Below are 22,679 nucleotides of genomic sequence, written 5' to 3'. Positions count from 1 at the left end.
GTGTTAATACATGTAAACATGCACATGTATATCAAGCAGTAGCAGAGAGCTGGTCTCAAGAAATGTTAGGCATCACTATTATTATTATTATTATTATTAGCAACAACAAAGGGCACAGCCTGTAGGAATCTTAAATTTCAGGATCAGACCACTGATATCTTTAAAGGCCTTTTTAAATGGCTCTACAAAATTAAAAATTAATTTTAAAAAACTCTATCAGTTCTTTGAAGCCACTAAAAATTATAAGTCACTTTATTTTTTTAATGTAGAAAGCAAAAATCACATTTATTTTTTTTCACTTTTTTAAAAATTTCTTTTAGGTGTTATTATTTTGAGAGAGACAGAGATAGCATGAGTGGGAAAAGGGCCGAGAGAGAGAGAGAGAGAGAGAGAGAGAGACAGACAGACAGAGAAGGAGAATCCGAAGCAGGGTCTCTGCTGCCTGCGCAGAGCCCAATGTGGGGCCCAAATCCATGAAACCATGAGATCATGGCCTAAGCCTAAATCAGCAGTTGGACGCTTAACCGATTAAGCCACCCTGGCGCCCCATTTTTCTCACTTTTAAATTTAAATTTTTTTATCATTTGATTTTTTTTCACCATGATAAGTATACTCTTTAATCCCCATGCTCTGCTTCCCCAAATACCCCACCCATCTCCCCTCTGGTAACCATCAGTTTGTTCTCTACAGTTAAGAATCTGTTTCTTGGTTTGTCATCTCTCTCTCTCTCTTTTCCTTTGCTTATTTGTTCCGTTTCTTAAATTCCACATATGAATAAAATAACGTGATATTTGTGTCTCTCTGACTTATTTTGCTTACGATTATGCTTTCTATCACTACCCATGTTGTTATAAATGGCAAGATTTCATACTTTTCATGGCTGAAAAATATTCTAGTCTGTGTGTGTGTGTGTGTGCACGCACATGTGCATGTCACTCCATTTCTCTATCGATGGACACTTGTGCTGCTTCCATAGTTTGGCTATTGTAAATAATTCCACAGTAAACATAGGGGTGCATATATCCCTCTGAATTAGTGTTTTTGTATTATGGGGGCAAATATCCAGTAGTGCAATTACTGGATCATAGTGTAGTTCTATTTTTAACTTTCTGAGGAATCTCCATACTGTTTTCCATGGTGGCTGCACCACTTTGCATTTCCATCAACGCTGTAAGAGGTTTTTTTTCCCCCCTCCACTTCTTCACCAATACTTATTTCTAATGATTTTGATTTCAGCCATTCTGACAGATGTGAGGTGATATCTCATTGTCATTTTGATTTGCATTTCCCTGATGATGAGGGATGATGAGGATCTTTTCATGTGTCTGTTTATCCACCTTCCTTTGGAGAAATGTCTGTTCATGTCTTCTGTCCATTTTTAATTGGATTATTTGGTTTTTGGCTGCTGAGTTTTATCAGTTCTTTATATATTTTTGATACTAACCTTTCATTACATACGTCATTTGCAAATATTTTCTCCCATTCAGTGGGTTGCCTTTTGTTGATTGTTCCCTTCACTGTGCAGAAACTTTTTATTTTAATGTAGTCCCAATAGTTAATTTTTGCTTTTGTTTCTCTTGCCTTAGGAGACATGCTTAGGAAAATTTTGCTACAGGGTGGCTGGGTGGCTCAGTCGGTTAAGCGCCAGCTTCGGCTCAGGTCATGATCTCGCGGTTCGTGGGTTTGAGCCCTGGGTCGGGATCTGTGCTGACAGCTCAGAGCCTGGAGCCTGTTTCAGATTCTGTGTCTCCCTCTCTATCTGACCCTCCACTGCTTGCACTGTTTCTCTCTCTCAAAACCAAATAAAAACATTAAAAAAAATTTTTTTAAGAAAAATGTTGCCGCTGATGTCAAAGAGATTGGTGCCTGTGCTTTCCTCAAGGATTTTTATGATTTCAGGTCTCACGTTTAGCTCTTAAATTCATTTTGAGTTTATTTTTGTGTGTGGTAAAAGAAAGTAGTTTGGTTTTATGTCATTGAGTGTGTCTGTCAAGTTTTCCCAAACCATTTGCTAAAGAGACTGCCTTGTTCCCACTGAATATTCATTCTTCCTTTGTCATATATTGATTGACCATATAATTGTGGTTTTATTTCTTGGTTTTCCATTCTATTCCAATGATCTATTTTTTATGCCAGTATCATATCATTTTAATTACTACTGCTTTGTAACATAACTTGAAATCTCTAATTGTGATACCTCCAGCTTTGTTTTTCTTTTTCAAAATTACTTTGGCTATTCAAGGTCTTTTGTGGTTCCATACAAATTTTAGGATTGTGGTTCCATACAAATTTTTTCTAGTGCTGTAAAAAATGCAGTTGGTATTTGGTATGAACTGCATTAAATGCACAGATTGCTTCGGGTAGCGTAGACATATTAACAATATTCTCCCAACTTTGTGTCATCTTGAATTTCTTTTATCAGTGTTTTATAGTTTTCAAAGTACAGGTCTATCATCTCTTTAGTTAAATTTATTCCCAGATATATATATTTTTTGGTTTTAAGGCTATTGTAAGTGGATTGTTTTGCTATTTAAATTTTTTTAATGTTTATGTATTTAATGAGACAGAGAATGACAGAGCGTGAGCAAGGGAGAGACAGAGAGAAGAGGGAGACAGAGAATCCAAAGCAGGCTCCAGGCTCTGAGTTGTCAGCATAGAGCCCAATGCAGGGGTCAAACCCACAAACTGTTAGATCATGGCTTGAGCGGAAGTTGGACTCAATTGACTGAGCCACCCAGGTGCCCCAAGTGGGACTCTTCTCTTAATTTCACTTTCTGCTGCTCCATTATTAGTGTACACACTAATTTCTGTACAATGAATTTGTATCCTGTGACTTTATTGAATTCATTTATCAGTTCTAGTCGTTTTTTGGTGAATTCTTTAGGATTTTCTATATATAGTATCATGTAATGTGCAAATAGTGAAAGTTTTACCTCTTCCTTAAAAATTTGGATCTTTTATTCTTTATGTTGTCTAATTGCTGTGCTTATGACTTCCAGTATTATGTTGAACACAAATGTTGTGAGTGGACATCCTTATTTTGTTCCTGTCCTTAGGGAAAGGGCTCTCAGTTTTTCCCCACTGAGTATGATGCTGGCTTTGGGTTTTCATATAACGCCTTTATGATGTTGAAGTATGTTCCCTCTAGACCTACTTTGCAGAGTTTTTTTTTTTTTTTATCATGAATAGATTTTGCACTTTGTCAGATGTTCTTATTGCATCTATTGAAATGATTATACGGTTTCTCTTTTACTGATGTGACATATCATGTTGATTATTTTGTGAGTATTTAAAAAAATTTTTAAGTTTTATTTATTTATTTTGAGAGACAGAGAGCAAGCAGGGGAGGGGCAGAGAGAGAGAGGGAAACAGAATCCCAAGCAGGGTCCTCTGCTGTCCGCACAGGGCCCGATGCAGGACTCGAACCCACAAACTGCAAGATCATGACCTGAGTCAAAATCAAGAGTCAGACACTTAACTGACCAGGACACCCAGGAACCCTGACTGTTTTGTGAATATTGAACCACCCTTGTATCCCTGGAATAAATCCCACTTGATGGTGGTGTGATTTTTTAAATATATTGTTGAATTTGGCTTGCAAATATTTTGTTAAGGATATTTGCATCTATATTCATAAGAGATACTGGCTTGTAGTTCTCTTTTTCATTGTGTCTTTATCTGGTTTTGGTATAAAGATGATACTGGCCTCATAGAATGAGTTTGGAAGTTTTCTCTCCTCTTGTATTTCTTGGAATAGTTTGAGAAAAATAGGTGTTAACTCTTCTTTCAGTGTTTGGTAAAATTCGCTGTGAAGCTGTCTGGTCCTGGACTTTTGTTTCTGGAGAGGTTTTTTTTTTGTTTTTTTTTTTTACTGACTCGATTTCATATTTGGTAATTTGTCTGTAAAATTTTCTATTTCTTCCTTCTTTAGTTTTGGTAGTTGGTTGTTTCTAGGAGTTTATCCATTTCTTCTAAGCTGTCTAATTTGTTGCCATATATATTTTCATAACATTCTGTTACAACTGTATTTCTGTAGTGTTTGTTTTTCTTTTTTCATTAGTGATTTTGTTTATTTAGGTTATCTCTATCTCTCTGTCTCTGATGAATCTTGCTGAAAGTTTATCAATTTTGCTGATGTTTTCAAAGAACTATATCCTCATTTCATTAATCTGTTTTATTGCTTTCTTAGTCTGTGTATCATTTATTTCTGTTCTAATCTTTTTTCTTTCCTTCCTTTTGATGGGTTTGGGTTTTATTTGTCACATTATTAAAGTCACTTTAATATAGCCACACTTACCATATTTAAGCTAAAATAGGTCAGGCTCATCTAAAGAAGACTGCAACAGGATATTAACTCTGGTTGTCAGAGTTAAATTCACACCTGCTGACAATTCTGAGTTTCGTGACAGAGACAGATGAGGGAGTCTCATTTGTTTTAATGAACCATAGTATTCACTACTAATGTGAAGATTAAAAAATGGCAATTCCTGAAAAAGAGACTGTGGCTAGATAATGTAACCCATGAATTAGAAGAGCTTGGAATAACAATTTATAGATTTTTTTTTTTTTTTGGTTAACACTTCATTCTATACACTTCTTACTTTTATCTCTTAAAAGTCTTCCCCAGATCTATCAGCTCAATTCTTGACTGGATTGCACTGAAATATTTTTTGCCAAATCTATCAGTTCAGTTTCTTTCTTTCTTTTTTTTTAATTTTTAACATTTATTTATTTTTGAGAGAGAGAGAGAGCACGAGCTGGGGCGGAGCAGAGAGAGAGGGGGACACAGGATCTGAAACAGGCTCCAGGCTCTGAGCTAGCTGTCAGCACAGAGTCCGACGTGGGGCTCAAACCCACGGACCGCGAGACCTGAGCCGAAGTCAGACGCCCAAACGACTGAGCCACCCAGGCGCCCATATCAGTTCAGTTTCTTAAGCAAAGTAGTATAATAAATCTAATTCATTTATTTCTTAGGCCATTATGAGTTTTAAATAAATCTTAGTGCTAACAGAATAAAATTCAATGGCCATTGCAATATACTGATAAAGAATCATATTTGATGGTGAACCACTATCATAATTATCCTTTAACTTTTTTTTAGTTTTAACACATATATAATTATTAAGGGAATTAATGAACAATAAAAATGAAAGGAATTGATCAGTCGATAACAGTGACACAAATACTTTTTAATTTCATTTTCTTATAACTCAATTATAATCTTTAACTTATTAAGTCATTTATTCAACAAATACAAAAGAGCAAATAATCTGAGTAAACCAAAGCACTAGGTACTGAGCCATAAGTGGAAAGATTAACATGGTCTAATGATCTAATGGGAAAGATAAATCTTACATATGTAACATCTATCGAGGTTATCGTATGGTAGTACAAAAACCACTGAAAAGTTATATCCAGAGGAGATACTTGGCGAGTGTATTAAAATATCACTATAATATAAAAAATGGAATACAGGGCACAAGAATGGATATAGAAAATGTAGAAGTAGTTTCAGAGACAATGCCACCTTGCAGGTGAGAAGATAAAAGCTTTAGACCAAGATTGTGGCGGTGGTAGACAGAAAGAGGAAGGAAGATTTTTTTACAGGAGCTAGCAGTTTATTTTATATTGAAGAATAAAAATGAGGGAAGAGTCAAAGATGAAACTCTGGTTTCTGGTATGAGCAACTGACTGGATGGTCGAGTCATTTTCCATCACAGAGAACACTGAAGTAAGAGCAGGTTTTTGGGTGAACCATGATACAAATTTTAGACTGTGTTTTGGAGGTTAAAAAATTTCCAAGTGAAGATATTGAGAAGGTAATAATAAGAATAGTCAAAGCTGGAGCCATTGACATAGAAATGGTACTTTAAATCACAGGAATGATGAAATAATTTAGAGGCAGAGAATAATTGAGAAGGAAAGAAGCTCTGACAAGGGTCAGGTGGAAAGTGAGTAACAGGCAAAGGAGTCTTTGAGAAAGAATAAACAAAGAAGGAGTCAGAGAGTGTAGTATCATAGAGAGTCAAAGTAAGAAAGCAAGAAATTCTAAAATGAGAAGTACGGTGAACGGAATCAAATACTGTAGAGAGATAAAGTAAAATAGAAGTTGACAAATGTCAGCTAAATTTACTGACATGAAGTCCATTGGTGAATTTAATGAAAAGTCATTTTGGAGAAGCTGAAAGAATGTTTCAGTTGTTTAAAGAGTTTTGGAAAGGGGAAGAAAGAGTCTTACCAACCCACAAGATAACTGATTATGGAAAGAGGAAAAAAGTTAAGACTATGTCTAGGAATGGAGTAATTGCTGATCAAAGAGACTGTTTAGCTAATAAGAGACCTTAACATCCGTGCATGCTTATAGATGATTGAGTACAGAGGGAGATAATGATCTTCAGTAGGAAAAGGAGTTCAAAGGAGTTCCCCTTGACTTTTGATTGATGCATGAAATTCTTGTCATAATTCATGTGGACTTATTTTTTGCTTATAGGAGTTTCACCAATCTAAAGTCAATACTCCCCCAACAGACTTTAATGTTGTGAGACCTGTGGAGTTGTAGATTATTCATGACTCATTTCATTTACTAAGGAGAAGCTTCAAAACAAATGTTTATATTTATTCATCATATTTCTTTCTCACAAGTTCTTTTATTTCTAATTAATCAAAGAATTTTTTGTTTCTTTTTATGCTTTCTCTAGGAAAATTCCTATCCTTTTTTATAATATCACCAAGTAGATATCTGGAGCAGAATCAATCCTCTCAGTTACATAAAATTAAAAATGGCATATTGTTGGAAAACAGATCTAAATACCAGTGAATCACATCAAGAGCAGCATGAGCACCAAGAATTTCACTCTGTAAATCAGTCCTTCTTCCCTAGCCAAGTCAGTCTGGGTTTTGATCAGCTAGTAGATGAGATCAGTAATAAAAGTCCATTCTATCAGAGAGAAATTGAAGAAAACACACTTTTTGTACCCTGTGCACCAAACTGGGACTCAAGACGGCATTCGTTAAATGAAACACACCAAATATCCTTGAATGAATTAACTTCTAAAAGTTCAGAACTCTCTAGTCACCAAGTGAGGAAAACACCAGTAATTGGTTTTCGGGGTTCTGTGCTACTGAATCCTGAAAATATGAACAAAGCAAGCTCTTGGGGAAACCCCATAGGAAGATATCATGTTGCTGATGATTACAGATTAAATATTTCAGGTTCATCATCCACTAGTTTGGATAAAATTAATTCACAGAGTCAAAAAGAAAATGAAAATCATAACTACCACATAGGATTTGAAAGTAGCATCCCTTCTACATATCCATCCTTCTCAACTGACTTCATGCCAAAAGAAGAGAATAAAAGAAGTAGAAATATGAACATTGTGGACTCCCTGATGCTTTCTGAAGGTTCTTTTCCATCCAGGACCTGGCAAAGTACACAGCCAGAAAATACAGAGGTATGTATAAGTATCATGTATGTTGGCCTAAAAAAAAAAAAAAATAGAATCTGAAAGAATCATTCAATAATGTACTGGATTAATTGATAATGAGGGTCATTCACCTTAAACAGGAAAAGCTATCGATATTATTTGTAAAAAAAAAATAATTTGTTATTCAAAATTCTGTGTTCCTAAATTAATGATTTTTTCTGAAGAAAGAAAATAAAAATTTTATATTATTTTTAAATTTCTAGTTTCATCAAAACTAAATAAAATATTATAGTCCTTACATTTTATTGTTTTAAAAAAATAATTCGTTATTCATAAATTCTGTTTTCCTAAATTAACAATTTTTCTGAAGAAAAATAAAAATTTTATATTATTTTTAAAGTTCTAGTTTTATCAAACTAAATAAAATGTTATAGTCCTTACATTTTATTGGATAAAAATATAGTTGGAATTTTTGATGAAAGTACTTTTAAATCTTATGGTGTTATTATGCATACTAAAAAAAACCACATACATCTCATTAGATTAATATTTTTGAGTCATTCCATCATAAATTAAAACTTTATATCATTATGGTAGGAAAAATGTCCTTTTAACCAGAGACTCTTAAATAATATTTTTGGCAGGCAACTTCTATTGGGATCATTCCAAGAGTAGGAAATTAAGCAATCATAGTGCAATTCTACCTAATGGTTTCATTAGTAGTTCTCCAATCAATTTAGTCACCACAGAGTTTCTTGTATAATATTTGAATATTTCTCTGCTTACACCTAGTCTAGACACCAGTGAAACTGGAAGTAAACAGTAAAAAAAAGAAACATTGCAGCTACAATTTATAGGGTGAAGCAAAAGGACTCCTCATTTATTCAACAACCATCATATTCTTAAAATATACATGATATACTTAGGCATAATGAATGCAAAGAAAAGACATGACATGATTTCAGAAACAGCATATTGCTCCAATTAACTTGTCAACAAATAATGTCAACAAATAATGGCAACAGAGTAAAATAACAGATAGAATGAGTCCACAGGAGAAGAAATACCTAATTCTGTCTGAGGCACTTGAGAGAAGGTAGCAACTCAACTGATCTGAATTAAAAAGTCAATGAATTTAGGGTGCCTGGGTGGCTCAGTCGGTTAAGCATCCAACTTCAGCTCAGGTCATAATCTCATAGTTTGTGAGTTCGAGCCTTGCATTGGACTCTGTGTTGACAGATCAGAGCCTGGAGCCTTCTTTGGATTCTGTTTTTCTCTTTCTCTGGACCTCCCTCACTTGCGCTCAGTCTCTCTCTGTCTCTCAAAAATAAATGAAATATAAAAAAATTTGTTAAAAAATTTCAGGGGCGCCTAGGTGGCTTAGTCGGTTAAGATTAAGCGTCCAACTTTCGCTTGGGTCATGATCTCGTGGTTCGTGGGTTTGAGCCCCGCGTCGGGCTCTGTGCTGACTGCCAGCTCAGAGCCTGGAGCCTGTTTCAGTCTGTGACTCCCTCTCTCTCTGACCCTCCCCTGCTCATGCTGTCTCTCTCTCTCTCTCTCTCTCCTAGAAATAAATAAAACATTAAAAAAAATTTATTAAAAAATTTCAGTAAATTTTAGGGACATCTATTTCTGATCAAGGCAGAATATAACAACTAAACTTCTGATTTCAGACACTAAATGAAAAGCAGTATAGGACATGGTCCTTGAGGTCAACTTTACCAAAGTTTATCATTGTGGTAAACACCAAAGTGTCACATGATCATCCTCACTTCCACATTGGGGCACTTTCTTGCTGGCAGAGCAGGCCAGTAGAGCCCAATGTGAGCAGCAATATCACTAAGCTTGAGCAGTCAGAGCCTGCAGTTCAAGGACAGATTGCCAGGGGAGGTAGGCAGTGTGTGGGAGTCAGAAATCTCTATGAGATTTACTGTAGTTTTTTGGCCAAGTGGTTGTGTTCAGCACATACAAGTAGAAGTTATGTATTGCAAGGAAGTTATGTAGTTATGTAGTAGAAGTTCTAACCTAGCAAGAGAAGGCACTGAGCTGAGTAGTTTAGGCATTCAATTGAGATTACCCAAAGCTATCTCTCTTAAGAATGTAAAACATGTACTCTAGAGTGAATGCTGCACCTGCCAAAATAGATATGGCCTAACAAAAAATAAAATAGGGGCTAAAGAGACCAAAAGGAACTTCACTACCTGCCAGGGAAGAATTGTATACTTTGTAAAAAACAAAACAAAAAAACCCAATTTACAATGTGTCATCTATAATGCTGAACATATAATAATAGATGCACAGATATGTAAAGCAGAGGATTTTAACCCACAATCAAGAAAATAACCCAGTCAATACAAAGAGATCCTGACATAGTCTAGATGTTGAAATTAACAAATAAAGACTTTAAGTTGGTTATTAAAAGAATGTTGAAGTAGATAAAGTAAAAGGTGGGCATAATAAGTAGAGCAATGAAGAATCTCAAGAGGAACTCAGAAACTACAAAAAAACAAAGACTATGGATTTTCTAGTATTGAAAATATAATATCTGAAATGAAAAAGTCACTGAATGTACTTAAAAACATATAGAAGATGACAGAGAGGAAGACAGTAAACTTGAAAGAAAAACAAGAAAAATGATCCAAACTAAAGAGAAAATAAAATGATTATATAAAAATAAGCAAGGACTCAAACTTATGGGACATGTAGGCTGATATAAGGACAATTTTGGAATGCTAGCAGAAGAGAGGAAACATAGGAAACTAACTTGAAGACATAATGGTCTGACCATTTCTTAAATTTAGTGTAAAATGTCACAATATAGATCTAAGAAGCTCAACAAGTCCCAAACAGAGTAAATACAAACACAACCACATGTAGACAAATCATGCTCAAATATCTGAGAACAAAAGTAAAGGAAAATCATAAAAGAGGGCAGAGAAGGAAAACAGATTTCACACAGTAGAACAATAATCTGAAGTAAAGTGAATTTCTGTCAGAAACAATGAAAGCCAGACAACAATGGAATGACATTTTAAAATTATATTTTTAAGTTTATTTATTTATTTTTGAAAGCGAGAGAGATGCAAGTGGAAGAAGAGCAGAGAGAGAGAGGGAGAGAGGATCTCAAGCAAGCTCTGCAGTGTTAGCACAGAGCCCAGTGCAGGCTCCATCTCAGGAATTGTGAGATCATGACCTGAGCCAAAATCAGGAGTCTGATGCTTAACCAGCTGAGCCACCCAGGCATCCCAACAAAGGAATGACATTTTAAAAGATATGTATCCATATGTATACACACAAATATATATATATATATGTATATATATATACATATACACACACACACAAATAAACACATATACACATATGTCTATATTTCTGTATCCATTGAGTATACATTTCAAAACTTAAAATGAAATAAAGATATTATAAAACAAATGTTGGGAGAAATTAGTCAGCTAACTTGCATACAAAAATACTAAAGTAAGTGCTCTGGGTACAAAGAAAATGACACCAGATGGAATCTAAAAATGAACAAAGAGCAGTACGAATGGTAAATATATTAGTAAATATGAAAATCTACTTTTAAATTTTGATAGCTACTGAAAACAAAACAGCTTTTTACTGAGAGTGATTTTATACATATAGGTGAACAATATTTGACAACAATAACATAAAGGGTGAGGATAAACAGTATTTGCTATTGTGAATTCTTACATTTTAACTGCAGTGGTACAGTATTAACTCTAAGTACATACACCATGATATGCTAAGGATGCATATAGTCACTTCTAAGTTAGTATAGGCTGTTAAAAAATAATACTGAGAAGAAAAACTAAAAATCCAACAGATGAATGAAATGAGACCAAAAAATCAAATAAACCAAAAATATCAGGGAAGGAAAAATAGAAGAATAAATTAGAAACAACTAAAAATGAAAAATGAATATGGCAGTCTTCATTCCAATAATATCCATAAATATACTAAATAAATAGACTAAAATTCTAAGTAAAAGAGAAAGATTGACTAACTAGATAAAAAAAGATTTAACTACTATCTACAACAGACAAGTTTAAGAAAGGCACAATTGAAAGTAAATAAAACACAGATTTAGCATTTGACCAGCAAACAAAAAGGTTATTAATAATAACAGAAAAAGTACATTTCAAGGCAGAGCATTATCAGAGAAAGAAAAGGGTCACTTCTTAATGGCAACAGGGCTCATCAGGAAGATACAATAAATTTAAATGTGTTATCTACTTAATAATAGCCTCAATATATACAAACAAATTTTACTTCTTTTAAAGTTAATCATACGCCACCTTCTGATTGAGCCACTTATGGATTTATTCATAAGAAATAAAACACAGGTCCTTATAAACACTTTAAGTAACAATAGTTTTCTTTATAAAAGCTATGAACACCCCAAATGCCCATCAACAGAAAGATGGATAAACAAATTATGAAACTGTGAAATATTCAATAGAATATTATTAATTGGCAATAAAAAAATGAACGACTGATGTGTGACAACAAAGATAAATTTAAAAATATATATATCATTTAAATGAAAGAAACCAGAAAGGAGCACATATACTTAATCTATGACATTAGAAATCTGAATAATCTTAATAACAGTAGTTACCAAATACACATAGTTTGCTAGAAAGAGGTGTGGGGGAACTTTCTAAAGTGATGGAAATGTTCTATATTTTATTATGATCTCGATAGCACAGTTGTATACATTCCTCAAAACTCAAATTATATATTTAAGACTCATGCATTTTCTGTATGCATTACCTCACTTCAAACAAGCAAACAAACAACAGAATGAATTGAAGGGATGCAGGACAGGATGCTCCAAAATGTACCAATTTGGCATTAAGTTTACTTCAAGTTAAAAGTAATAAATATACAGCAGATGCAGGAAAAACTCTGCTTCCCTCATAACTGCCCTAATTTACATTGAAAAGAAGAGAAGAGAAGAGCTATTAACACAGCCTCCCCTTCACCTAAGGAACTTATCTACAAAAGAAGGCAACCTTTGTTTTCAAACATCTCTTTTCACCTTCTTAAGAATGGCTTTCTTCTCCTTTGTGTTTTCAGACTCCTAACCCTCTGCTTAGCTCAAATAAGCTTCAAGTTGTCTCACTGTCTTTGGAATCTCCTGTGTGGATTTCCCATACATACACATACATCCCTCTTAAGTGTGATTTTCTCTTGTGAATTGGTCTCATCTCAGTCTGATTCTAAGTCTAGCTCGAAGGACCATAGGACAGGGGAAATTCTTTCTTCCTGACAGAATCATTTTTTTTCTAAGTTTATTTATTTGTTTTGAGAGAAACAGAGGGAGTACAGGTGGGGAGAGGCAGAGAGAGAGAGAGAGAGAGAGAGAGAGAGAGAGAGAGAGAAGGAATCCCAAACAGGCTCAGAGTTGTCATCACCAAGCCCGATGTGGGGCCTGAACTCACAAACATACCTGCTCCTGACCTGAGGCGAAACCAAGACTCAGGACACTCAACCAAGTGAGCCACTCAGGCTCCCGTCCGACAGAATATTTAAAACAAAGTTAAAATTGGAGAATTGTATTAATGTTTTCTCCACATCAAACTATATTAATTTAACAGTTTTTATTTTAAGTTGACAGGTTGTTCTATTCAGCTAGTTGAAGTACCTCAAGGCAGTAATAAGAGTCTGGCCTCCTTCTGCGACAAAGTAAAAAAGTGAGTCTTGCTATTTCTTTAAACTTTGAAATTTCTGTGGTGGCATAAATTTGCCTATTTTATAACATCACTAAGCTGATTAATTTTGAATATAAATTGTTAAAATTTTATAATTTTTTTAACAATAAAAAATATAAATTCATGACAAATCAGTTCATTGATTCACTTCTGGTATTGTTTTTGTTGTTTTTAGTTAAATGATTTTATTTTCTTGAAAATACAGTTAAAGTTAAGTGTTTCATAATTTCAGACTGCTCTTGCTATTTGTTGACAATTAGGTTTGCAGTGAATTAATTTTTTATTTAACGGCATAACTGACTGACTTATCTGGCTCAGTCCCAAATTAGCACAGATTTATCCTTCCTACCTGGTATATACTATTTAGAATGATGAGCGTACCCTCCTTTTAATCGCTCAATCTTACCTTGAATGAATTTCCAGAATAATGAACAAATGCATGGGCGTTTGTTCATTAGGAGATGTTACAAAAACATCACTGATCCCCTTTCTGCTTATTTAAAATGAACTTATATAGCTAGCTTCCATTTTTTAAGATCAATTTCTTATTAGCAGTTACAATTTATATAATGCCATCTCTTCTGTTGCTAGAGCTCCCAAAAGTTTTAAAAAATGTGTGCATTTACATTTTCCTTCTCTTGATTTTTATGTAATGATAGCTGTTATAATAATAATAAATATACAAATAAATAAACTTTAACTTACTTATCAGCTATAGCAGCTTCCTGCTACATGATCATTTGTGACTAAAGACTGGAATCATTTATTTAATAATTAATTTAAAGGCTATTTGAATGCCTAATAACAACTCCATGCATAAGAAAGATTCAAATGTAGAACAAACAAACAGAAAAGCAAGGTCTCAGCCCTAAAAAGCTTGTAACCCTATTGGAACAACTGAAGGGTATACAGACAAAAAACAAAACAAAACAAAACAAAAACAAAATAAAACATAGCAGCTCATATCCATGAAAATATTTAATCTTAATTAATGTCTCACTCTTGTTCACAGAAAAAAATTAAAATGACTCTTTTTTAAATTAGGATCTTTAAAGATATCAATATTGATTCTTTTAAGAATAAATTACTCACTGTCACAAACTGACAAGCATTGTCAGGAACTTGACACTTTAAATCTAAGATATGATCATTTCCACCAGCTAAGAATGAGAAATAGCTCTCTTAATATCACACGATATCACCTGGTATAAATCCATTGACAAAACACTTACTACTAGTCCTTCCCATCATTTCCTTTTTTAATATAATGTAATATTCTTAGATGAAGTCTTCTTGTGGATGTAATAGTGACTCAAAATATTTTATGTGATGGTGTGTCAGTAGCTCATGGTGCATTTTCTGAATTTCTAAATGTAATTCTTCTCAATGGTTCCTTTCAAAGTAACCATGAAAACTAAAACAATGAAATAATAATAAACCTTAGAGTAGTGAAAGGAAGATATATGTTATATTTACACACACTAATCTTGGTTTTCAATAATACTTTCTGATGTATACTCATACATAAAATGATTAACTTTATAGATGCATAATTATTTTGTATACAAACACATTATTCATCCAATAATAACATTTCTGAAGATCTACTATGTACTAGGCACTGTTGAAGGCTCTTAATTCAAAATACGACCAAACTGAGTTTGAAAGCCAGGTTTCCTAAGAGAATCATAATAAAATGGATTTATGTATCCAATTTAATCTGTTTTTGTCTTGTATTTAAATAACCATACCTAAAAACGTTATTAGCATTCTGTTATACACCCTTTAAAGAGAGTCTCTAATTTTTCGGATTTGGTTTCTTTTTTTGACATGCTTTTAAGCCACATCTTTCAAGGAATGTGTCATATTTTTGTAAAAAATACAATAAAATGGCATAGCATATATAAAGTTTGGGCCACAGCAGTCGCTCAGCAAAGTTTTACAACAGAATGGGTCGTAAATTTGCATTTTAAATTTAATTCATAAAAAACAAAAGTAGCTTAAATCATGTATGCATGGAATAGTATCCTATCATATGGAGAATGCTAAATCATGAAGCTCCTCAACCAGAAGTTGGAGTCTAGACCTTTATCCTCGGGTATAATAGAGAGAGGCCCAAATATTTATCCTGAACAATGGGTTTTCAAACTGTAGCTCTGGAACAGCGGCAGTAATGGCTTACTTGGGAAATTGTTAGTAGGGGAAATGAAGATTCATCCACAGATCTACTGAATCAGCAAGTATGAGGATGGGAGTCTGATTTTGTTTCTGATACATGCCAGCCCATGCACTTTTTTATTTATCAGCCCCCTCAAGAAGGGGATGTTTCTGTGGAAATTAACAGCATAGAGATTAAGCCATCTCAGTGAGCATGGCACTACTTTAATGGGGTATAAAGACAATGAATTCTAAGGATGTAATTCATATTGATATATTACATAGAATGTATAACAGACATTCTATATACAGAGCGTATAACTTTCTCTTCAGGAATAGCACTACAAAATATAGATGTCTGCACAATTAACAAAAAAAACCCCATAATTTCATATTCATTATCAAAGGCATTTTAAAAATCTAAGTTGCAAATAATTTTATGTTATATTCTACATGTGGGCAACAACATGAATCAATACAGATTCAGCTATAATAATATATATTGGTAATTATGATACATCACATGGGTATATATATAGTTATCTTCTATGAAATCTTTCACATGCCTTTTTACTTTTAATTCTTGCAATAAATCTTTGAAGTGGATATAAATACCCTCAATTGTACAATCAAAGGAAATGATCAAATGACTTGCCCCTGACAATAAAACTACTAAATCGAAGCGTCAGCATTCAAACTCAAGGCTTTTGGCTCTAAGGATAAACTATTTTGCAGTTCTCTGACTCATTTGAGTAATAAGGAATTGTTCAATTTGTGCAAATGACCTCTGGGCTAAATTACGTATATAAAATCCATATATCTGTGTAAAAACCAAAAATTTAGAGCCAAGAATGGTATTTACCAATGGGAAACAAGTAAGATAATTTATTTACCAAAATCCTTAAATCAAAATGAATGACTTCCAGCCTGAGAAAGTTAGCAAAAAACAAGAGGTACCCAGCTTCAAAAGTAATGTCAGAGAAGGAAGTCTTCATGATTCAGAGTCAATTTTCATATCTGATAAATGACAAAATATTTTTTAATAGCTTCAAATGAGATGCTCCTGGGGAAGTCTAAAGAACGACCTTTTATGGTTGTTTTGGCATAATTGTAATCCTTACCAATCTGGCCTAATTAATAGTACGGTACCACAAATCACCTGCTGATTGTTTCCATATTTTAAATCAATAGCAAAACTGAGCATGAAATTTCTTATAATCTTCTCCTAAGTATTTTTTCCCATATATTTTTCAGAATAAGAGAAACATATCATGCAGCTGACATTAATTCGAATTCAGGGAAGATCTGGAGCACCACTACAGCATTTCCATGTCAGCTTTTTTCTAACACTAAGTTTAATATAAACATATGTATTGATAACTCAACACAGCTACTTCATTTTAAGCCATACGGTAAGCAAATTTGTAAAATAAATATAAAAATCTACATAAAGTTGGAATAGGCTTCATAGCCTTGAGTCCACAGACTGAAAGCATTAAAAGAAATGTTATTAAATGCTAGTATTTTGCCCTGAAGTGGAGTTAAGAGGAAAATAGCTGGAAACCTTTTGTTAACATTCGTTTAGCTATTGTTTTCAAGAACTCTCTTCACATACTTCACCGCAGGACACTTTACTTTCCTCCTGTATAATACCTGATGGCAAGTGTAACAAATTTTCAGCATATTAAAAACAAAACTAAATTTCTAAAAGATTATAAAGCATTTGAGTGAATATATATGTGAAAATGACAATACATTTGACATTTGACAACTATGTCATTCAAATGTAAATAATAGGCATTGATATATAGTCTTTATTCTCAAGGTAGGAAGTATAGGAGCCTTATGCATAATGAGCAGATTCATTGACTCAGGTCTCTGGGGATGGATCCTGGAACCTGGAATCTGCATCTTATCAAACTCATCAGATGATTTTTTTTCTAGAGTTTTAGAATCTCTTTAAAGTTGTGTAATGTTTTATATATATATTATATATATAATATATAAATAATATATATATTAGATGTATTATGTAATATGTATTAAAGATAAATATATACATCTTTAGAGAAAGAGAAGGAGAGAGAGCATGAGCTGGGGAGAGAGAAAGAGGGAGCGAGAGCAAGAATCTCAAGCAGCCTCCACACTCAAAACAGAGCCCAACGTGGGGCTTGATCCCATGACCCTGGTATCATAACCTGAGCCGAAAACCAGAGTCTGACTCTCAACCAACAAAGCCATCTAGGCACCCCAAAGTTTAATATTTCACTATTATAGTCAACTATTTTGCAAAACAAGAAGTTCTTTAAACATTATTAGCTACTAAATGAATTTCTACATGTGAACTGTTTTTTCTTGACAAATAATGATACAACAAATATTTTCTTTCATCGTTATTCATATTATTATTACTTTGGGTTTTTTTCCCTAACTCTAGTCAAGATTCTGAGTTAGTGCAGATGGCTACAAACATAGCAATGTTATGTTGGAATATTTAGTTAGGACCATCTGGTTTGAAACTAACAAAAACCAACTTTTGCTTCCTTAATAAGAAAGAAAAATTCTGAAAGAATATAGGGATTTCTTTCAGAATTTAAGAGTAAGAACTCAGCAGATTCAGTAAACGCTCAGATGAACAAGCATTCCAAAATTCCTGTATGCATCTCACCTCATCTCTTCTATATAATTGCTTCTCATGTTTCCCTTGTTTTCTGCTGACTCATTTCCCTTGCTTTTCCAGAACATATGGAAAGCCAAGTTCTCAAGCTTAAATGTTATTTGGCCAGCTACCTACAGAAAATTTAAACTCTCTACTAGATCCAATTCCAAATTTCTAAAAGCAAGATTCTGATTGCCCAGCCAAAATCAGTGGTGTTGAACACTGAGCCAATCACAATCTGTATCATCTTGGCCTCAGTTGCTGGAGAAGAGGGAGTAACTGTGAACTAGGGAGACCGCTTTTCTTCTCCTAATTTACAATATTTAATTTCCAACATTTCTCTCTCTCTGCATGTTCTTTTGTTGAATTTGGCAAGTTGGAGGCCATTTCTGACTTTTATGAGAAGTTTCAGGAAAGTGGTTAGGTCATTGCGTTTAGTGTTAGAGATGTATAGTAGTCAAGAGGATGTCTGTGCTCTCAAGGATATTAAAAGTGTTTATAAGAAGGAGGAAGAAGAGGAGGAGGAAGGGGTGAAAGACAGAAGAAAAAGGAGGAAGCAGCAGAGAAGGAGAAAGGACACCTTCATGAAAACACACAGCATATGCCACTGCTGGAAGGAAAACTTCCGCCCTATCCACTGATATTTGAAGGGGGTGAGGGTGGTGGCTGTGACTGAACTGACAGATTAATAGGAGAAAAAGCAAGGTTATTTATGTATGCATGCAGGGGTTACTCAATACTGAGTAATACAGGTAAAAGTTTATATACCAACTTAATGTAAAAGCATGTATGTGTGTGTATGGTGTCAGTTAGAGCTTCAGTAGGAAAGTAGGAACCATCTAGTGGATGGGCAGTCTATCTCCTTCTGGAACTTATGGGAAATTCCCTCAGAAGGAAGTTAATGGAAGCTGTATTTTAGGGAGTCACTGCTTTAGTCAGATAATATAAGTTCAAAAAAGATTTCAAATGTCTTCACTCTGAAATAATCTCTATGTCAAAACTGTGATCCCTTCATCACTTTATGTAAGTGTTTTACTTGTAAATACTGATGTGCTCTGAAGAACAAAATAGTGTATCTGAAGAGTATTTCAAGAATGACTTCAATAAAAGGCGGTGTTGCAAGAATTTAAATAATGAAATTTAGATAAATAAAGAGGACAACATGGATAAGGCTAAGGCATTTTTATCCAAAAAGAATACAGTTTCCCCAAGAGTGAAGAAATAGAATCCTTCTAGAGAAGTAGGTGTTTTGAGCAAAGAATTCTGTTTCACAACTTCAGTTGGCAGTTCAATGAAGATGATTCCTGTGTCCTTATTTCCAAGTACAAAGTTTCTCTAGAGCATCTTTACTTTCACACTTACATGATGGATGGTCAGAAAAGTATTAGGACGCTATTTGTGACATGCAAAGTGATGGAAGTAGAAGCCAGTTTGCAAAGGTTAAATAATGACTGAGAACTGTTTGTAGAAGTTATCTACCAAGAACCTTGATAGTATTGGAAAGGTTAAAAAATACTATCTTAATGGAATGAAATGTATGTGGGGAGATTTTATTGGAAGATTAGACAGAAACAAAAATTATAAGAAAAAAAATCATCTCTACAATGGAGAATATATAGAAGAAAGGGTAGGGGTGCCTAGGTGGTCAGTTGGTTAAGCATCTGACTTTGGGTCAAGACATGAAGTGTTCACAAGTTTGAGCCCCACATCAGGCTCTGGGCTAATAGCTCAGAGCCTGAAGCCCGCTTTAGATTCTGTGTCTTCCCCTATCTGCCCCCCCCCCCCCACCTATTCTCTCTCTCTTTCTCTCTCTCTCAAAAATAAGTAAACATTAAATTTTTTAAATAAAAATGATAGGGGATTAAGTGATGGAAATGGAACTCAGGGTAGGAAAAATCAGGGATTAAGAAGTAAAATATAGTAAAAAAGCCATACTTCTATCTCACAAGATATGTAAAGAGATAGAGGATGATGTGTAAAAGACTAGATTTAATGCACAGAGTAGTTAGTTAAAGAATTTCAAGTGGATGTTAGCCTCTTCAATATGGTAGGCAGTATAGTCAACAGGTTGAGAAGGACTGCACAAAGTGGAAGAGTACAAGAAATTGGGAAAAGTAGCATATTAGCTGTCAAACTGAAGGTACAAGTATAAAATCTACGTAAAAGAGGCCGTAGTACTTGTTCACTTGTAATATGTTTGAGAAGTTTAATTCACAGACACTTAAGGGTTGACTTCAAGGAGAAAGATGATAATTTCAGGTTTAAATACGCCTAATTTGAAGTAATAATGAAACATTCGAAGAGTAACATGAAACAGTAGGAGATAATTAAACTGAAGCACAGGGGAGAAGTAATAGCAGAAATTAGACTATGGAGTCTATCATGCAGCGTGGAAAGATGTAGTGAAATAATGATTTCATGGATGCCCCCTACAGTACAGGGGATCCAGCCTGGAAATGGGGGAGCAAATTAATTAAAATGAATTGGTGTCTCTGGAGACATTTTCCTGCCATTATAGACTGGCAATGTCCTCCCCTCCTTGCCAATGCCCTTACAGTCACGGTTTTGCTGTGGCCTTATTATCTTTAGTTGCAATCATGCTACCTCAGTCATTATTTCCAAGCAACACTGTGTTGAAGAGAACTCTCTCCATGTCAAAGCATTTCCACAACCCTTAATTCTAAGATAATCTTTACTAGTTTCTCTACCCATTTCTTAGAAAATATCTTCATCTATCATAAAACCCACAATTTTAGGGGCGGCTGGTTGCCTCATCAGTTAAGCATATGACTCTTGATTTCAGCTCAGGTCATGATCTTGTGGTTTTAAGATTGAGACCCACATTGGGCTCAGCACTGAGCAGGAGACTGCTTGGGATTCTCTCTGTCTCCCTCTTGCTCTCTCTGCTCCATCCTCTCTGTCTCACAAAATAAATAAATAAGCCTATTTTTTTTTTAAAACCCACATTTTTAAATCTAATATTTTTAAATCTAATATTCTATTCTCTTTAAATCTAATATTATTCTCTCTCATCCCCACTTTTTTGTGGCAGGTTCAGCAATATCAATTGCACTACATTTTGTTAGCCAGTTTGTGTCAAAAACATTTTTCTCTAAACAAAAAGGTATGGCAGAAAAAGAAGCGACAGCAAAGTAAACAAGATGACTGCAAACTAAATACAGCTCAGATAAATACAATTGAGTGTTTGCAGTATGCTGTTCAAATTCTGATTAATGGTCATTGGTACAGTCCGTTTTCACTTTCTTCATTGATTGCAATCATGAGTTCACATTCAAGCCACGGAAACATATATATATATATATATGTTTATATATATATATATACACACACACACACAATTTTCAACTATTATCATTTATGATAATAAACGAGCCCTGTAGTATTTCATAGACAACTATTACCGTAAGTCAGTAACATGCTGGCCACTATTAAATGGCATATGTATGTAAGAGTTTAGTGGGAAGAATATGGAAAGTAAAGACAAAGGATTTGTATCCTACAGTATGCTTAGACTTTGAGCTCCAGAGGTGTAGAAAAAAAGCACATGCTCATTAAAGTTATTATAATGCTGTCCAAGATGGAAACTTGAGTGACTTCTACATGGAAAAGGAAGAACAGTAAACTGTGGAGACTTAGAATCATCCAGAGCACAAGCTTTGGAATCTGACAGATTTAGTTTGGACTCTTCGCTTACCAGTATCACTCACTATATAATGTCCTTGGCATCTCCCAAGTCTCTGTGAGCACCCAGAGTAGAATACTTTTTCTGAGAGCCATGGTATATTCAAGTTTTAATATGAGGAATACAATACCTGGCTCCGTCGATAATATGAAGACAGATTGATAAAGAAAATGCAAACAATATTTTTCAAAAGTATCTCCAAATGTAACGAGACTAATAAATGAGATGCATCTTATTTTAATTTCTCTTGATGGAGCTAGACAGTTACAATGGTTCATAATGTGTGTATCTTTTTTTGTGCTCAAAACCTTTTCCCCAGCCAATATATGAGAAGCTCTTATTAACTTATTATTTATCTTTGTTTTTAGCTAATTATCTTGTCAAGGACCTAATTGCAGAGATTCTACATTTTTGTACAAATGACCAGTTATTCCCCAAAGATCATCTTCTAAGTATATGTGGCTATGAAGAATTTTTACAGAAGTAAGTATCTTATTAAGGTAAATTTTGATCATTGTTACAACCTATGTTAAGACACACTTCATTTTTTTTCTATTAAACATACTTTATACAAACATTATACTCTTATAACCAGCATAATTAAATCAATTTTCCTTTTAATGTGAATTCAAAATTTTATGACTTATATCAACAGTCTCATTCTTAGTTTTATTTTGTATTCTGTGTATTTATGGCAACATGTTTTATATATATATATATATATTTTTTTTTTTACAAATAGTTTATTGTCAAATTAGTTTCCACATAACACTCAGTGCTCATCCCCAAAGTGCCCTCCTCCATGCCCCTCCCCCCCTCCCCCCCACATCCATCAGTCCTCAGTTTTTGTCAGCATTCAAGAGTCTCTCATGGTTTGCCTCTCTCCCTTTCCCCCACCATTTCCCCCCTTCTTCTCCCCCTTGGTCCTCCGTCAAGTTCCTCCTAATCCTCCTATATGTGCAAACATATGATATTTGTCCTTCTCTGCCTGACTT

General features: G+C 34.2%; 1 protein-coding gene across 1 annotated transcript in view; it reads left to right on the top strand.

Annotated features, from left to right (window-relative positions):
- Positions 1–6,779: 6,779 nt before the first annotated feature.
- PIK3C2G (phosphatidylinositol-4-phosphate 3-kinase catalytic subunit type 2 gamma) overlaps positions 6,780–22,679 on the top strand; it is a 323,071-nt gene continuing 307,171 nt past the window's right edge. The window contains exons 1-4 of the mRNA XM_039222254.1: positions 6,780–7,454; positions 13,065–13,147; positions 16,577–16,734; positions 22,053–22,167. Coding sequence (XP_039078185.1) covers positions 6,780–7,454; positions 13,065–13,147; positions 16,577–16,734; positions 22,053–22,167 — 1,031 coding nt within the window. The remainder of the gene's footprint in view (positions 7,455–13,064; positions 13,148–16,576; positions 16,735–22,052; positions 22,168–22,679) is intronic.

Source organism: Hyaena hyaena, unplaced genomic scaffold, assembly GCF_003009895.1.
Source record: "Hyaena hyaena isolate Hyena2069 unplaced genomic scaffold, ASM300989v1 scaffold_1089, whole genome shotgun sequence".
Taxonomy (NCBI): Eukaryota; Metazoa; Chordata; class Mammalia; order Carnivora; family Hyaenidae; genus Hyaena; species Hyaena hyaena.
This window is presented reverse-complemented; position numbering and strand designations above follow the sequence as displayed.